The sequence below is a fragment of the Meleagris gallopavo genome, chromosome 7, assembly GCF_905368555.1.
Source record: "Meleagris gallopavo chromosome 7, MGAL_WU_HG_1.1, whole genome shotgun sequence".
Lineage (NCBI taxonomy): Eukaryota > Metazoa > Chordata > Aves > Galliformes > Phasianidae > Meleagris > Meleagris gallopavo.
Window position 1 is genome coordinate 17,507,902 of NC_139410.1, and position 17,469 is coordinate 17,525,370.

Sequence of the window (17,469 nt, forward strand, 5' to 3'; positions counted from 1 at the left end):
CGCCGCGCCTCGGCGCACCCCGCGGCCCCGGCTCCCGCCCCCGGCACCGTGACCGGCACGGGGCCCGCGGCGCGCTCCCCCCGAGAGCATCGCACGGAGCGTTCGGCCGCGGCTCCGCCAGCGAGAGCGGGACGGCGGCGGCGGGGGGCGTGGGGAGGGGGCCGGCCGGGGCCGGGGCAGGTGCGTGCGTGCGCGGGGGGCGCAGCTCCCGCCCGCCGCCCCTGGGCGGCTCCGGTTCGGCGCTGCTCGGCTCGGCTGGGCGCCGGCAGAGCGCGGCGCTCGCTCGGCTCGCGATCGTGTTTGCGCATGACCCCTCCCCGCCTGCGCCCTCCCCTCCCCTCCCCGGCGGCGGCGGCGGCGGGGAAGGTTAGCCTCAGCCTCAGACGCGGGCGGCTGCTCGGCGGCGGCCGCGGCGACGCAGTGCAGAGGTGCGGGCGGGTCGCGCCGGCCCCGCGCCCCGTCCCTCCCGCGCCCCGCCTGCCTCCGGAGCCCTCCGCCCGCCGGCGGCCTCCCCGCGCCGGTGTCGGGCCGGCCCCCCGGCCATGAGCGCGGCGCTGGGTGTCCCCCCGCCGCGCCGCCTCCCCCGCCGCCCCCGGCGGCTGCCAGGCTCCAGGAAAGTAGCTTGATGAGTGTCCAAAGTAGCAGTGGAAGTTTGGAGGGGCCGCCATCTTGGTCCCGGCTCTCCACGTCCCCACCGAGCCTGCAGGGCTGCTCCGCGGCGGCCTCCCAGCTGCACGGCGCGCCGCCCGGCAAGCCGCCCAAGGAAGGTAACCGGCGCGCCGCGGGGCTGCGCGGGGGACTCGGCCCTCGGGGAGGGGCCCGGCCGCCGCCACCGGAGGCCGGTCCCGGGCTGGCGGGGAGCGGCGGCGGAGAGGCGGGTGCCCCTCGCGGCGGCGGTGGCGGCGCGGGGTCGGCGCCGGGCCCGGCGGCGGCGCCGAGCGGAGCCTCCGGCGCCGGGCGAGCGGCTCGGCCCCGCCGCTCCTCGGCGCCTCCTCGTGCCCCCCTCCCGCCGGGCCGCGGCGGTCCGCTCTGGCCGTCCTTCCGCTCGCGTCTGCTCTCGGCGGGGCCGCTGCCTGCGTCCTCCCCGGGAGCGGTGCCCTCCTCCGGCGGCGGAGTAACGGCGGTGCGCGGAGCGCGGGTGGACGCGGCCGTTGTTTCTGGATAGAAGGAGTCGGGCACTTTTGGCACCGTGGAGGTGGGGCAGGGACGGAGCGGAACCGCGGGGCTCGTCCCTATCGGGAGGGCCCCCAGGGAGCGGCCGGCCCCGCGGCGGCGGTGACAGGGCGCCTCGCGGCCACCGCCGCGCTATGACTGCAACTTTCTGCTTTCCTCCATCACGCCTCGGATGATAATATTTTCCTCCTCCCTCCTCTGCTCCTCCCCTCTTGTGTTACACCGACAGGCAGAGCGGGGTGTTGTGGGTGTTTGCGGGGAATAGCTGTATGAAGGTTAAGAGCAAACAAGTCCCTTCTCTGTTCCGTTCGGGTTATTGTCTGCTTTTCCTCCTTGCATTGAGATGCGCTGCCACAAGATGTAGCAGTTATACAGCTGGAGAGCGGCTCGCGGCTTTCTGCTGGGAGAACTACTTGTGGCGGGGGAGAACTTTTGTGCACGCACACCCGCGTGCTGAACAGTTGTGTAATTTCTCTCCATTTGGCCCACTTTGATCAATTCCGCGTAGCTTGCCTACGGATGTCTGCAAAATGTCGCTGGCCAAGCAGGAAACTTGAGAACTTGAAATAGAAATAACAGCGAGAAGAGCGGTCTTTGTTTTTCAAGTCTTCCTGTGGCTTTTTCTTGTTGTTGTTGTTGCCGCTGTTGATAAGCAGTTTGAGGGCTCAGTGACGGGGATTCGCTCTCCCAAAACGCAGGAGGTGCTTCTCCATTTTCCGTGCCAGCAGTTGTCAGACTTGTATTGCTCCCGTCACTCTGCACGCGCTCCTCCAGGCAGGCTGACACGAAATGCTCTAGAAAATACCTGGAGAGGGATTATGGTATATGTTAAAGATGCTGAGTAAAGTGGCAGGCATTTTGTGCTCCTGCGCTCCTGGAAGCCGACTGGCAGCAGAACGGCCGCCCCCAGCTGAATGTGCAGCTGATTTTAACTTTATTAGGAGTAGGTTTCAGCAGTGTCGCAACACTTGTTATGGATGTGTGCATGTAATATTCATATGGAGTGCCTGTGTGGGATATTTTGGGATGTATTTCAAATACCGGTGCACAAGCCTGAAATAATTGTTGCAGCACAACATACAGATAACATAAATATATATATTCTCTCTCTCTCTCTCTCTCTCTCTCTCTCTCTTTATATATATATATATATATATATATATATATATATATACCCACACACATATATACACACACACATTTATTATTTAAAGAGAAGTGGTGTTCCTTACGCATGTCATCTAGGCATGGAAAAGCAGTTTTGTGACGTTAATTTTTAAAGCGGCGCTGATTATGACGGTGCTTTTTACATCCCTTCTCACGACTCCTGTGGTTGTATTGTTCCAAGTGCCGTAATTTACACTGCGCAGATATGGGGTTTCAGAGCAGTGAAAGCCCAGCGCTGTGCATGGAGCTGTAACTGGCCTTATTTGTGTAGTGTTCCCACACTGTGATGGCTGCATTGCCTCACTGGGCAGTTCTCTTTGGGAGTCAGTGTGAGCTATTGGTGATGCTCGAATCCCTATTTTTGGTGTAAGCTGGCAGGATGGTAGCAGCGCGCCTTGCTTCATAAGTGTGTATTTTGAAATGGAGCATCTTGTGTGAAAACAGTAGTCCATCAAACACTGATACTTTGGTGTGCTCATAGGCATTGGCTTGTACGTGTGCAGGAACAATGGCAGGTCAAACTAACAAGTTCAAAATAACCTGAAACATGGTGTATTTAAAGGAGCTTGTGTGCGTGCTCGTTCTTGACTGGTGAGCTCAGGCAGCATTACCAGGCCATCTGTGGGCCTGGGTGAGACTAGCTCTGTGCTAATACGCTAGCACCAGTGCTGTGTGTCCAGGTGTGGGCCTGCCATGCTTGTGCAGAGCCTTTGGCTTGGGCCTGCCATGTTTCCTTATGTGACACCTGTCCCCTCTTCTCAACTCCTGCCGTCACCAGGCCGGCTTCCCTGCCATATGTGCAGGCCTCGCGTGGTGCCTTGCAGTGCAGCAGCTCACACAGCCTTACCTGCGATCTGCTGGGACAGCTTGGCAGTGGCCTGCGTGGTGCTCACCATGTGAAGGTTCCTGCTATTGGGAGCAGGAACCTCTGGCACCCTCTTTTTGCAAGTCCAAAAAATACTCCCTGAAGCCCTAATATGGAGAAACCAACCAAAATCAACCAATCAAACCAGCCTCTAACATATGTAGCTGTCACTCAAAGTTCTTTTGTTTTGCTTCTCAAATTTTAAATGTAATATTCTGTCAGTATTGAAATGGGACTGCTTGGGAAATACAGGGTGAAATTAAAGAAAATAATTTATCTTTTTTGAAATGCATTACAAGTTTGTAGCAGTGCTTCATGAGGTGTTGTCTTCTCTTACCACTTGACTTGTAGGGGCATTATTGCCTAGCTGAATAGATGTGAATTTGTGTTTTTTGGAGCTTTAAAATGAAAATATTGGCATGGACTTAAGTAAAATTGTATCTGTACACTTCTCTTGTATCAGAAGTGTCTTGTGTTTCCAATTCCATGTAGTAACGAACTTTCCTTCTGTCCTTTGTTTTGTATGCCAGTAACTTTTGTGTGGTATATTTGGTCAGTCATTCATGTATTCAAGAACCACACAACTTAGGCTGTGAGAAATTTAGGAAAACTGCTAAGTAGTGTTACTGTAAACACTGTATTTACTGAATCTTGTGCCATAGCTCATGTAACTGCAGTCATGCAGCTTGGTGTTTGAAGTTTCTTTACTGTTCACACGTGGTATTGAAGAGATCACTGCGCAGCTGCAGCGTGCTGGTTTGGAAATGAGAGGCAACCACGCTATCGCAGAGAGGACAGAGAGGTTTTGGGACACGTACATGAGTGTCTTAAAATATTTCCTCCTTTGAGTTTGGAGGCAGGTCACCAGTGTCTGGCAGTTCAGCATGGTGCTTTGCAGGTTGTTTTTTTTTTGTGTGTGTTCTATTGGCTTTGCAGACTTTACTAGGTGCAAAGCAAAGTGCTGAATACAACTCTGAATCACCAAAATAGGAATGGGAAGGATCACATCTGGAATTTGATCCCAAGTTAAAAGGCGATGAAAGTGTGTTAAATAAATGCATGACATTTTTCTAATACCGTTTGAAGAACTATTGTTGTAGTTATGTATTGGTACATGTGTGTGAAAGCTACCTGGTTGTATTCAGACTTCCAGGTTCTTCTGTGGTTGTTTGCTTCCAATGTAGTAACTCAACTGTTCTATTTTCTTAACCAGTAAGTTGTTTTACTGCAGTTTCTTACAATTTAGATACAGAGCTTTGAGAATTTTAAGGACGTAACCAGCTCATGTGAGAGCAAAAAAGAATGGGAACACTTTGTATTTGAGGGGGATGGTATATTTTTACTGAGAATGAGCACAGCAATCATAAAAGATTGTTTAGGCCAACTGCAGCAGGTGTGGTGTAAAACTTGGTGTTGTGCCACTTGTATGCACCGATTCTACCTTATGATATTATTGCTATCAGTGTTGCAGATGTTTCTCATAGTGAGCTAATACAGTGCCAAATTCTTACATGAGATTTTTTAGTGTGCCCAAGTCAGAAGTGGGGAAAGAACACCTTTCTTAATGTGGACCCTTTTTGAACCTGATTGTCTAAAAAGTGCTGTGGAGAACAGAGCAGATTAATGCTTGAGCGATTGTTTTGTTTTATTTCTGTTTTCCCTTGCCTAGATTGTAATTTCGTTTTAACTTACTCAATTTTAAAAGGAGAGATCATCAATATTCTTAAGGACAGGCGGTATTTATTTATTATTACTTCAATTCAAATGACAAGTGTGTTCTTTTTTTAATTTTTTTTTCCCTTCAGCAAGTAAAGTTCTTCAGCAAGCTGAAATAAGCTTGCTTCTTTGTAATAACTTTGTTTTGTGGTAGGTATTGATATTACCTTGGATTTTCCTCTAAATGATTACAAAATGCCAGGAAAGACGAGTGTATGCATATGCATCATGGTTAAAGTGAGGTCTGTGGAATTTTGCTACCTGGAGAAAAAAAGATTATGAAAATATGGCTGGCTTAAATAACTCTCTGTGCTTTCTATGTTCTTCATATAAGGTGGTGGGTTTTTTTAATACTTGTTCCCAGCCCAGTTCACTCCAGTACTAAATATCTCACCCCCACACTGGAATCTTCACACATGTAAGAATTCAAGTTGAACTTTGTAAACATATACTGTTTAGTAGAATATTTCCTGAACTGCAGCTCCTCTGAAATCTAAAAGCATATGAGGGAAAAAGAAAACTTCTGTCTTTGTGAACTTTGTGAACTTCTTTTTGTTTGGCTTGGTGTGTTTTAGCTGTGAAAGAGGAAAAGGGAAATTTGGTTTGCTGGGTTGCTCTGAGTGGAAGTTAAAGTTGTAAGGGGGAAGAAAGAGCACCTTTCTATGTTCAGAACGTGAACGTGGGAGCGCAGTCCCACTGAGCTCCTGTTTGTGATTCAGTGTAGCCATTAAACAGAAACTGGCCTCTGAAATACTCTGGTTTTCCAGGTGGACTTATGACTAGAAAATTTCTAATGAAGATAGCAAGAGAGAAGTACTGTGTGCAATGTTTAAGGATTGCATTCTGCTGCAGCAGAGAAGAGCGAGTGAGCATTGGAAATTGTTCTGGATCCTGCAGTTCCCTACATCTTAATTCAGTCCTTACTGAGATGCTCAATTTGGGATAGAAGCTCAGGATCTGCATCCTTCCTAAGCACCCTCTCTGTGCAGATCTCGTTCCTTCCATTGTTTCCTGAGCAGAGCACCAGAAGGTGCCAGCAGGAAGATCCTGGTAACCAGCCTTTCCCAGAGGTGGCCATGGTAAGGTGGTGGGAGTACAGGAACTTGCAGACTTTGACAGAGTTTGCTGAGACTGGGTCCCAGCAGAAGAGCTGCAGGACTGGGCTATTGGACATGCTGGAGGCTGGCATTGAGAGCCATGGGGAAGGTCTCTGCTGGGAGGGGGGCTGGAGGTGCCAATTATATCACTGATTTTAATCATGGCTTAAATCAGTGAGCAGGAAATCCTGATTAAATAATTGTTTTTAATTTTATTTGCGATTGTGCTTAATTATTTTTCCTAAAGAAAAGTTGATTCTAATTGGTCTAATTTTATCGTGCTTCTTACTAGACGGGGGGATGCAGCTATATGCATTTATTTAAGTAATTACACAGCTTAGATTCTTTGTGTTTAAGAAACGTAATTCCTGGGGCTTTAGCTAATAAAGTTAGCTGGAAGCCAAATAAAATGAATCCTAATTGTGCTAGGTAAGAAGTAACAAATATATCCAAGTGTGTTTTTGCATTTAATCCAGCTCAGATAGAAGCACAATGTCTGTAGTTTGCGTCAGTGATTTCTGGTCACAGAATGAGTGGCCACTCTTTCTTGCCTGTCACTGAGGAGGCAAAGTGGCCCTTCCTGCCCCAGCTGTCAATTGCCACGCAGTGCTGGGTACCTCTCGCTGCCCTGAGCTGCTGGGCAGCTGCTGGGCAGTCTGGGGTGCTTCCAGGCTGCAGTCGGTTGAGCCCACAGCTCTGGTCCTGTCTGTGTCGTGCTGCTGCCTCACAGTGCCGACGTTTGAGTTGTTGGAGTGTAGTTGAGTCCGATAGCTGTAGGATATGGAACTTCACCTCCGGATGTTTTTACTTGAATTTTTACATCGTGGGAGGGAAGCAGTTCCTTGGTACCACCACCATTGCCGAGGGGTAACAGCAGGAGCATTAAGAAATGGGCCTTGCCTCACCATATCTGCACAGCTCTAAGTGGGTGGAAACTTTAAGTCCGCTGTGCTTTGCAACGTCCTTATGAGCAAAGCACCCCATACTTCAGGGTTTGGGATGAGGCTCAGAAATTCCAGAACACCTTTTACAGGAAGTGAAGTCTAACCATAACTGCTTGTAAAGCTTGAAGTACTGGATTCCTTTTCTTCGGATTTCTTATACAGCTATACCTTTAAGAGAAAAGGAAGGAAAATGTGTTTTTTGAGGAATAACAGGAAGTCTTGATGTGTGACATCACATATGCCTAACATTTTAGGGAGTTGGCCTGCAGCACAAGAAGGATGTGGGGCTGTTAAAGCAGGCCAAAGGGAGGCCACGAGAGTAGGGGATGCTTCATCCCTGGTGGTGTTCAGGGCCAGGCTGCGTGGGGCCCTGGGCAGCCTTCCAACCAAAGCCGTTCTGTGACACTTACTTAGCTTTATGTCAGTATCCTGAGATCAAAGCATATAGATGTTTGAAGCAGTGTCCTGCTACTGTGGCTTCTGGTGATGTAAGATTTTTTTATTTTTTAATAAGAAAAGTTCTGAACAATATGTGTAAGAGTAACAAATTAGAAAATAGTGATGAACGTAAATGTCTTTTTTGAAAGAATATATTTTAGATCATGGTCCTGAACTTCATTCAGTGAGTTTCTGATGCCCACGACATTAGCTGGGTTTAACAACAGAGGCATTTCCCAATTCTTCTTCTACCACTGAATGTTGGAGATCTTGGTTTTAGGGAGACCAACTCAGATGATGCTACAAGTAGAATTTCTATTGCATCTTTCTTTCCTTCTTTCTGAGACTTGTCAGGACAGTGCACTGCATAACTGTATTTGTTAAATATAGGTGGTTTTTTTTCTGGTTACTACTGCGTTCCAGTTGGTTCCATGCTTTTGTCCTACATTTTGCATCTGTCTTTCAGCCGGTATTGGTTTCTCGTTTGTTTGTTTTTTGTTGTTATTGCCTAATACCCTCTTTTTAGTTCCTTGGGTCCTCAGAGAGATCAGTCTTTATTTCTTAACTTATTCCTAGTAAGGGTGGTGGGACAGGGCATGTCCTTTAATAAGCCATTATGTTCATTATATAAAGAAGCATTTGAAAACAAAATCTCCATGTTGTTAATAATATGCTCTTCATTAGTTAAAAAAACAAAACAAAACACAAAAACAACAACAACAACAAAAACCTCATACCTACTATCATTGGTATGTAGAGAGAATTTTAAAAATGTTCATTTGTTTAGAAAGGATTGTGATTTTTGGCTGCTGAAGATCTTTATTAGCAAATTCTTCTAGTCTACACAGTAGTGATCAGTTGTATTAAAAGTTGTATTAAAAGATGTTCTACAAGTCCTGAAATTTCTCAAAGTAAAAAGCCTTTGTGTTATTTTTCATGATGTTCCTCTAACCTTTCTTTTGCCTTCATTTTCTGTTTATCTGAAGAGGAATGGCAAGTAATCCTGTGTTTGCTGTGCTTTGAACTGGAATATATAGCTTGTTAGAAAATAATCATGCTTCACCTTTGTTCACATATAGTATTTAGAAGATTCTGTGCTCAACTTTCTGTACTGTCCAATGAAGAAACATGTTTCAGGTAACCTGCTTACATTCATTGTTGTGCATGTTACATTACGATCTCCATTCTTCAGGATAACTTTTTATTCAAAAAATCATGTCAAGATACTACATTAATATAATGAGATTCATTGGTTATGTATAACACCTTGTTTTCTGTAATGACTGATCTATTTAAGATCATCCTCAATGACTATAAACTCTCAGCTTGGATCTTCTGATAATGCAGTCCCTTTTGTGCTTTGGTCACTGAGAATTAATTGAATAAGAAAATTTAAAAATTCCAAGTTTATCTTTGGTGTGTGAAAGAGTTCTGACTTATAATGAGAAAATTAATTGGGTATATAGTGGTGTAAAATATGTTTAAATCAGTTGGAAATCCACTAATGCGTTTGTCACACAACACTGTCATTACTAGCTCATTCTTCTTCTTTAAATTAATTTTATAGCTGGTGCACACTGATCTTCTAGTCATATACTTTTTTTTTTTACCAGTTTGTTCTTAGACAAAGAACGTAAATTTTTCTGTCCTCAGTTTTACTCATTTTTATGTTTTTTTTTCTTCTTTGTAATTTTTTTTTTTAAACAAGCTCCAAACTTCAGCCTTTCGTAAAAAATAAACTCAGGAAAGAGTGGGAGAAGTTCAACATGATGAAATACCAGCTCAGCTTTTTTCATGTGTGTAGTTTAAAAAAAAAAAAAAAAAGCCTACATAGCAAAACCTGTTGAGAGCGTCAAAACAGTGTTCCTTACGCTGAGATGGTTACTTTAGATAGCTCAAAAACTCAGCAAAAAGTAAGTCTTCTGAGTATTATCACTAGATGTTTTGGTCTACATGCTGTCACATCCTGAGCATCCAAGTGGTTAGTATTAACAAACAGTCAATTTTATATATTGTGTAGGGACACGCTTGCTTTTTTGCATATACAAAGTGTGTGTGAAATCTTGATGAGCTGTTTGGTCATTAGGAATACAGCTGTTAGTAGGATTTGCCATCCCCCGTATCACTCTCTTAGACGTGAAACGCAAAAAATATGGTTGTGTTATAGTAAAAATGTTCTAAAATCATGTATCTTATTATGTACTTCTTCAGAACCTGTTTCATAGTTTCAGATATATCATTTTGCTAAACCTGTTGATGAATATTGCAGATAATACAAAATGTGGTTGCTAGGTTTGTAATGCTGATTTTCCCATACCTTGAGTTCCAGCTTTTTCTATTGCTTTTTGCTTTCAAACAGAGGAATGGAAACACATCAAGTTCACAAAAAAACATAATTTGGTTGTGTATTGCATTAGTATTTTTTATGTATTTTTCCCCCATTCAGTATCTTTGCAACATATAACTTAATTTGGAAATGAAGTACTTAAGCCATGATGGCAAAACAGTTTCCAGTAAATTACCTTAATAGTGATTAAAAAAAAAAATTTTTTTTTTTTTTTTTTTTTACTCTTCACGTGGTGTGATTGAAAGCTGACCTGATTTGTTCTCCTGGCTAAATCTCTCAGCGTGTTGTTCTCTGAGCCCTTGCCTTGTTCGGCTTTTCTAGAGGAGTGCAAACAACAGCCACCGTTCCCTGCCCTTGTCTGACACCACCTTACTGGCATTCTCCTTAAATCTTCCTTTTATCCTTAAATCTTGTTCTTTATTTAAAAAAAAAAAAAAAAAAAAAAAAAAAAGGTGTAAGCTTTGTTATTGCTCTTGGTCTTGCACCTTTGCATTCCCTGCTTTGTAAGGGACGTGGCTGTGGGGCAGCAGTGCCAGTTGCTGTGTGGGGTCCCCTTCTCGCTATCGGGACAGGCTCTGCACTTTCTGAGCCATGTGCCCAGGGCTGCCTTGCCACCACGGGTTCCCCTTCTGACCAGTGCCTGTCTGCAGGCATGACCTCCCTTGCCATCCTGCTCCTCTGCTTCTCTAGCTTCATTTTTCCTCTTCCTGCTCAGAGCCCCTTGCTCAGCCTTTGCCTGCCCCATAACTGGGTGGTTGGGGAGTGGGTGCTGCCTGCAGTTGGTTTGCTGAGGGAATGCTGCCTTTGGAGTGGGGAAGGGGTGGCAGTGCCATGCCCAGTGTTGGGCACGACCCCACAGAATGCTGAGGGCATACTGCTGCGAGGCTGCGCTGCCAGTTTCCCTGCAGCAAGCAAAAGATGGAATCCAGTCTTAGGATTATATAGTGGTCGAAATGAAGATTTGTTGGTTTTTTGTTTTTGTTTTTTGTGTTTTTTTTCAAAAACATTTTATTAGTATTTCAGTCTTTAGTAATGGGAATTCCTCCAGTTTTTTAAACTTCAAGTTAAGGCAGGTCATTGCAGTTGCTGTTTGTTACATCCACTGAGTCACTGAATCTGTTTTGTTGTGGCCAAAGATGCAACAAGATAGTTATCTGTCAAAAACAAAACACTTATGGTATGAGTTTTCTCATTTGATAAATAATCGTCAGCATGATGAATAATGTTAGCTTTTAGTACTCAGGAAAATATTTTGTTATGTAAAAGTAGGAAATGAAAGCAGTGAATTAGTGACTCAGGTAACTAGATGAATACATATTGTGACTAACTATTAAGAAGTTCATTTCACAGGAGACTTAAGTGGACTTTTTTGAAATTGTGCTGAAACCTACATAGTACAGTCAGTCGTTTATGTCAGGATGTGCCACCACATATGTAGAAATTTGCCTGAGTGTAGGTTTGTTGTGTGCATGCCCTGTGCCTAGGTAAGCAGCGTGTCATGCCCAACCCCACTGCTGGGACTGCCACTCACTTGTGTGCCTTCCTCCTTGTGAACTGCAGCTGGCAGAATGTTCTCATTCCTGATGTGTTTTGATTGAGTTACTTTCACTAGATCTTACATTTCAGTTGTCTTTTTGCTTTGAGGTAGCTTGCTAAGGCAGCACACCTAGGCGAGGGGCACCCCCCGGTGCCTACCTGCACCTCTGCTCACTTGCACAGGCTCTGGGCTTGCTTGGGATGGAGAGTGAACCTGGCATGGCTCTGAGGCCTCTCTCCAAGCCCACTGCAGATTTAGGACTATGTATGGTTTGCTTTTTAAAAACATCCTCTGTGCGTTTAACTCGGTGTTCAGCTATTCCCAAAGTCAGGATTGTGGAACCAGTAAGGTTAACCATATGCTGGGCAGAAGGCATCCAAATTTGCCATTAGGAGTAAATGGTTGACACTTAGTGGTTGATCACTATCAAGTCATTTGTAAGCATAAGGCTCGCTTCTGCCATACAAAGAGTTCCATGGTCCTCCCTTACTTGTTGCCTGAGCTCTGTGAAGGAAAACTCCTACTTTGTCTCTTGTTTGGGAATGAGAGCTTGGATCACAGTTGTTCTTTCTGAAGTGATGGCAGTGGTTCACAGGAGCCACAGTGACAATGTTATCCCTTAAAAAAAACTGTCATTAGTTCTGTGGTGCTCCACATACCATGCAGTTGTGTTTCTAGGTCTTTCTACAATATAGGTGTTAATTGCACATGTTTTTATTGATACATTGAACATATCTATGTACATGTATGTATACATTTGTATATTATTTGCAATGTCTTAAGACATTGGGCTGCTGTTTTCTCATTCCTGGTTGCTCTGAGGGATTTAACTGTAATGATTTTGCGAAACCTAATCCAGGTGATCGCAGGCTTTGTCCATTTTTTGTTCAGTGAGCAGGATGGGCTGTCCCTAGGAAAGGACTGCGCCGAAAAGAATGAGAGTCTGTTTTATTCTAAAACTTAAATGAATGAAAGTGATAGTATAGCAGAAAGAAACTGGTTTAAAATTAGGCAGTGAGTATTGGATAGGAGAAACAGCTGTAATGCAGATTTCTTTAATGATGATGCTGAGCAAGTCTAAAGCCAGATTTTTGGTGGATGATTACTTATGATATTTCTTTGTGAACTGGATGAGTGCTGAATAAAAAATTAAAATGTATTTTTTCCTTTTGATTTCTCACCGATTCATGTGTGATTTCATAGAAGTCTCACTTTTCTTCCTGTCTATAGAATGGGAGAATGCTGCATAGGAAAATGTAGATGTAGTCAGTACTATATCAGGTGTATGCTTGTAACTGATTTACTTGGAGCTGCATTCTGAGGCACTCCTTCCTACAAGGAGCTCTGGGGAAGTGCCTCAGGCGGCAAAGCTTGTATTTTATCAGCGGGAGGCTGCTGGTTGGGTAGCCGCTCAGGAGGAGCAGATGTAGTTGCCTGATTCTTCGAGCACCACCTAGCCTCCAGACGGGGTGCCTACAAGAGACGAGCGGCGATCAGTCACGCAATTAGCGTGGCCTTACTCAGCACAGGGACGGGATCATGGCTGCATGCGCTGCCCGGTGTCGTGCTGTTCTCTCAGCGAGCTTCTGAAAACTCTCAGTGTAAATTTCGTTTCCGTTTCTGGTGTTTTACGTGCTGTGTGCGCTGGATGGCTATTGTGAGAAGGAAAATAAATAGGCAATGTTGATGATGTTTTGAGGTCAATACCTTTTCACTTAAAATGGTGTAGCTGGAAAGCCAAAATGGTTGATGAGCCTTGTGGTTACAGTCAGAGATGAGTTGACTGTCTCCCTTCAGTCTTAGAGGTGTGATATGTATATATATTTTTTTTTTGCATATGTGATGTGAAATTGTAGTCTCTTCTATTAGTATAAATGGATTGAAGTTGCAGCTGATCACCTTGTTAGGAAAGAAATGAAGGAAATGGATTGCTGACAATGGGACTCAAGGCTTCCTTTTCATTTCTCCTTATCAGCACGTTGCTCGCTGTGTGGCACAGCTGGGCTGTGGCAGTGCAGGCCGGGCCTGTGTGCTGCGGGGGACACCTGGGTGCTGCGAGCTGCCGTTACCCCCACCCCACAGAGAGCTGGGCGTTTGCTCCTGAGAGGCCTGGGAGATCAGACAGGAGGGGTGGTGATGGGAGCTGCGGAAGTAAGGCGATTAGGAAGTTTGGGGATTTAACAATTGCAGTATGCTACTACTGCTGCAGGTACGGCTTTCAAATACCAAATGACTGACTGAGGAAAATAAGCTGCATTTTTTTCATGAAGTTGTTGTTTGTTTGTTGTTTTTTTTTTTTTTTTAATGAATTTTTTACTCTATAGATAACTTCTGGACAAATCTATTTGGGAAAAAGGTACACAGCTTGTTTGTTCCTTCATGGTTTACTTTTTCCGAGTGAGAGAAGCAGAAAAACCCGGTGGGTGGGGGGGCACTGCTCTCCCTTCCTGCTTAGTAGGTGACCTCTGCTTTTAACTTCCTATTCACTCTTTCCTTAGATAGCAGAAGCTGCTGTTTGTTTTTGATATGTACAAAAGGCCTGTGCCATTTTAAATTCTTGCAGAACAGCCATTTCGTGGGCTCAGGCGTATAGGGCTCCTGGTTTGTTTCCTTGTAACTGAGTGCAGCAAATGAAATTTGCTGTACTTTCTAGTGTTTCTCTAGGTGGATGTTTCTTCGTGATTGCTCTGGGCTTTTAGTGCTTTTCAGCGCAGAAGTAGAGAGGGATGGAAAGGGGAGCTTTTGTAAGGGTGTGATGCACTTTTTTAGAGTATCACAAAACTCATGTTATCCTGTGACCTGTTAGTCAGTGTTGCCAAGAAGTGACGCATAAACTTCGGACATGCTTCTCCCTACTTGCTGCCTGTTCCCCAGAGGGGATAGGGAGCGTGTGTTTTTGCAGTGAATAAAGCTGAAAAGGGCAAATTCTGCTTCTTTCTGTCTGCATGCCTTTAATAGAGCTGTCTGGAAGCAGCAGTAATTGCTGCAGATTCCTCTGCAGAGATGAAAAGGGTAGAGACAGGCAGGCAGCGTGTCACCTGCATGTGTGTGGCCCAGGCAGTGTTATTTTTTCTCTCACCTGACATCGTGTTGTGTTGAAGGCAGATGTGTGCTACCTAGGAATACAGTCTTTTAGTGTTTCTGTCACAGGTGTCTTACTGTAACTTTGGCCAAGACCTTAGTTGCTTTCTATAAAATGCAAATAGGCTTTCCCTTTTTGAGGAACTGTGTACATAAACTTAGTGTATCATATATTTATTTACTGATATACTGTATAATGCAGCGTAGTAACACTGCTTTATTATTCTTCGGGGCACTAAGTGGACCTTTTTATTTCTACTTGATTCACTACACTTCTCCAGAAGACCTAAAAACAAACACATGAAAAAACTCAAGCACCACAAACCCCAAGTAGCACTGTCAGAGTCTTTCTATTAACTTGATAGAATACAGTCATAGATAAAGTGCATTTAATGCAGCTTTTCCTTAACCAAAGTGTCGTTGTCAAGGAAAGTTACTGCTCTTGACCTTACAGTTACAGTGTGTGTCTAGGTTTCAGGCAACTTTCTCCTGAAAATGGAAGAAATGATGGTTTAAGGCTTTATAGACTTCAGATAGCATTACATTAATGTAGTCACTGATTATAGTGATCGGAGATGACAAAAAATATCTGGAGGATGTACTGATTGGCTACCCAGTTGCTGCCAATCCTAGAAGTGGTCTTAAAGGAAACTTTATTAAAAACACTTTAAATAAGTACTTTGTTCTTCTGATTATTCTGTCACTAAAGGAGATGTTCAGATCAGATGGTGTAATTAAAAAGATTTTATTGAAGATATGTGTCTCTATTGATATTTGACCATTGTTCTAAATGGACTAAATGCTTAGAGTAGTGGTTTAGTTAGCAAGAATAGATAGTCACTTATCATGCTCTCAAGTATGGCTTTCTTCAGATGTTTGCAGTGGAGAGTTATCAGTGAAGAATGTTAACAAACCTACTTGTTTCTTTGATATAGACAGGCTCTGCCAGTTCATTAAATGCTGTAAATTGATGGTGTTGAAAAGCCATTGAAATCTTTCTGCCAAATCAGAACCTGCTCTTTGATCACTTTTGGTAATTGAGAATAATCCAAAGAACAGTTGTGGATGAGTAATCTAGATTTAAAAAAAATGTGGCAAAATTTATTACTCACAATCAAATAGTAACAGGTTTTAAAGGAGTAAATATCTTTTCCTTTGAAGAATGTGCTCAATATCACCAGTCTAGTTTGCAGATGTACAGAGTTCTTTGTCAAACTCTTTCTGCATATAGCTTTGTAGCCCACAACTCAGGAAATCTGTTTTTAGCAAATGCTTTATTATTTAAGCTTTTAATTTTGGGAGTTCAGAGTAAGTTTTTCTAAGTAGGATATGCTCAAAAGGGTTATTATTCACTGTTAATACTTCTCCTGTGGAGTATATTCTATCGTAGCTGTTTTGATTGATAGAAGAGGGCCTTCTTGGTGGGAAAAGACCCTGCAATTCTAGATTTTAGCATGGGAAGTATGCTCAGCTCTTCCCTAGCTCAGTATTGTTTTTGAGTTTACTGGGCATGGGGAAGGATCTTGGATGTGGTGGATTCTTTGTCCAAGTGAACTCTTCTGCAGTTTGGGCACGGCAGGTATTTCTGTTGCTATACCCTTGACCTGATCTGTTGAACTCAGTTTTTCTCTACTTAAGGAGCGTGGAGGAGAGGAGAAGATACAGTGGTACCGATTTTCAAAATGTAGCCTCATTGTTGTTGCAGGGTGACCATTCCAAGGTAAAGGATTTCAAGATTCTCATAATATACTGTACATTTTTTCAGTTCATTGAGCTAAACATTCTTCAGAGGACTCAGGACCTTATAATGGTTGTTGCTCATAGCGCTACTTGTTAAGCTCATGCTTCCTGTATGTGGTGCTCATGGAATTTTGTTAGATGCTTGGTAAATGGATAGGTAGGTACAGTGTTCAGTGTTTGATGCTGTATCTTATCTTTACTAATTATTTTATACTTGACAATTGCTATCCTTAAGATAGGGAGAAACACTGTGAATGTAATGACAGTAATTTCAGAGGCAAAATGGGAAAAACCTATTCTGTTAAGAATTCCTGTAAGAAAAGTTAGAAAAAGCGTGGCTAGAAACTTACTTGTTGTAAGGACTCTTGCCAAATTAAATGTTGAATCTTATCTTTGAATAATGAACAGGAATGGAATGAAATGTGACATGTGGTTGTTTCAGTGAATCTTACAAAAAGATTTGGTAGCTTTCAAACCCATCAGCACCATCAATTATTAGGCAGGCTCCAGTCTTGAAAGATGTCATAGATGTGCTCGTTGTTTCCTCTCGGGTCTGGAATGTAATTTTTGAAGATGCTCCATGAGTTGTTTTTCATCTTTCAAGTATTTCTGTTGGCTGCGTTTGTCCTTATCTTTTGTAGGTACTGTGTTGCACCTCAAGTAGATTATGATTACAAAAGTGCAGTAGACTCTTGCCTGTGTCACTAAAGAGAAGCACAGTTACTTCTATACAGTGTGTAGGGAAGATGTTCTCACTTAGAAATAAGAACTTTTGGTTGCTTCAGGAGGCCAGAGTATTGCTCATGAGCTTTGGTCAGTTCAGTAGGACCAGAGGGACTTGTCAGAAATGAGGAGTCACTGACATGCCTTGGGCATGGTTGCATGCCCAGTTCAGCCCCACTGACAGTAGAATAGATCCTTGGGGAGCTATTGTCCTCTCAAGTATATGAATCATTCCCTGAGATTTGCATGAGCCATTCTAAGTTTCCGTCCCTGTGGCACATACCCACGCACATGAGTATCTTTTGTTGGTTTATGTCCAAAATGAAAGCTTTGGTAGGCAGCTTGTAAATCCATCTCTGCTTCAGCTGCCTACAGCCATCTGATGAGGCACATAATAGCCAAGAGATCTCTAGGATAAATTACCGAGATGAGGGGTGGGAAGAATGACAGAATCTTAGATTGTTACCTGCATATGCTTCCTCGCTGAGTTGGAGTGGGGTCAGGTGGCTTGTTCATAATTCCTTCTTTAAGACGTTAGTGGAGGTTCACTCAGGAGCATGTTTCTGCCTAGTTCACTTTTCCTTTCCAAGTTGTTGGCCAGATAATTGAAATCTAAAAACTGACAGTCTATAGATGGAGCC

At 43.9% G+C, this 17,469-nt stretch overlaps 1 protein-coding gene across 1 annotated transcript in view; it reads left to right on the forward strand.

The window, feature by feature from the left end:
* Positions 1 to 353: 353 nt before the first annotated feature.
* The window catches only part of TLK1 (tousled like kinase 1), a 65,933-nt gene continuing 48,817 nt past the window's right edge, over positions 354 to 17,469 (forward strand). The window contains exon 1 of the mRNA XM_085228382.1: positions 354 to 767. Within this exon, the coding sequence (XP_085084508.1) occupies positions 626 to 767 (142 nt within the window). The 5' untranslated portion in view covers positions 354 to 625. The remainder of the gene's footprint in view (positions 768 to 17,469) is intronic.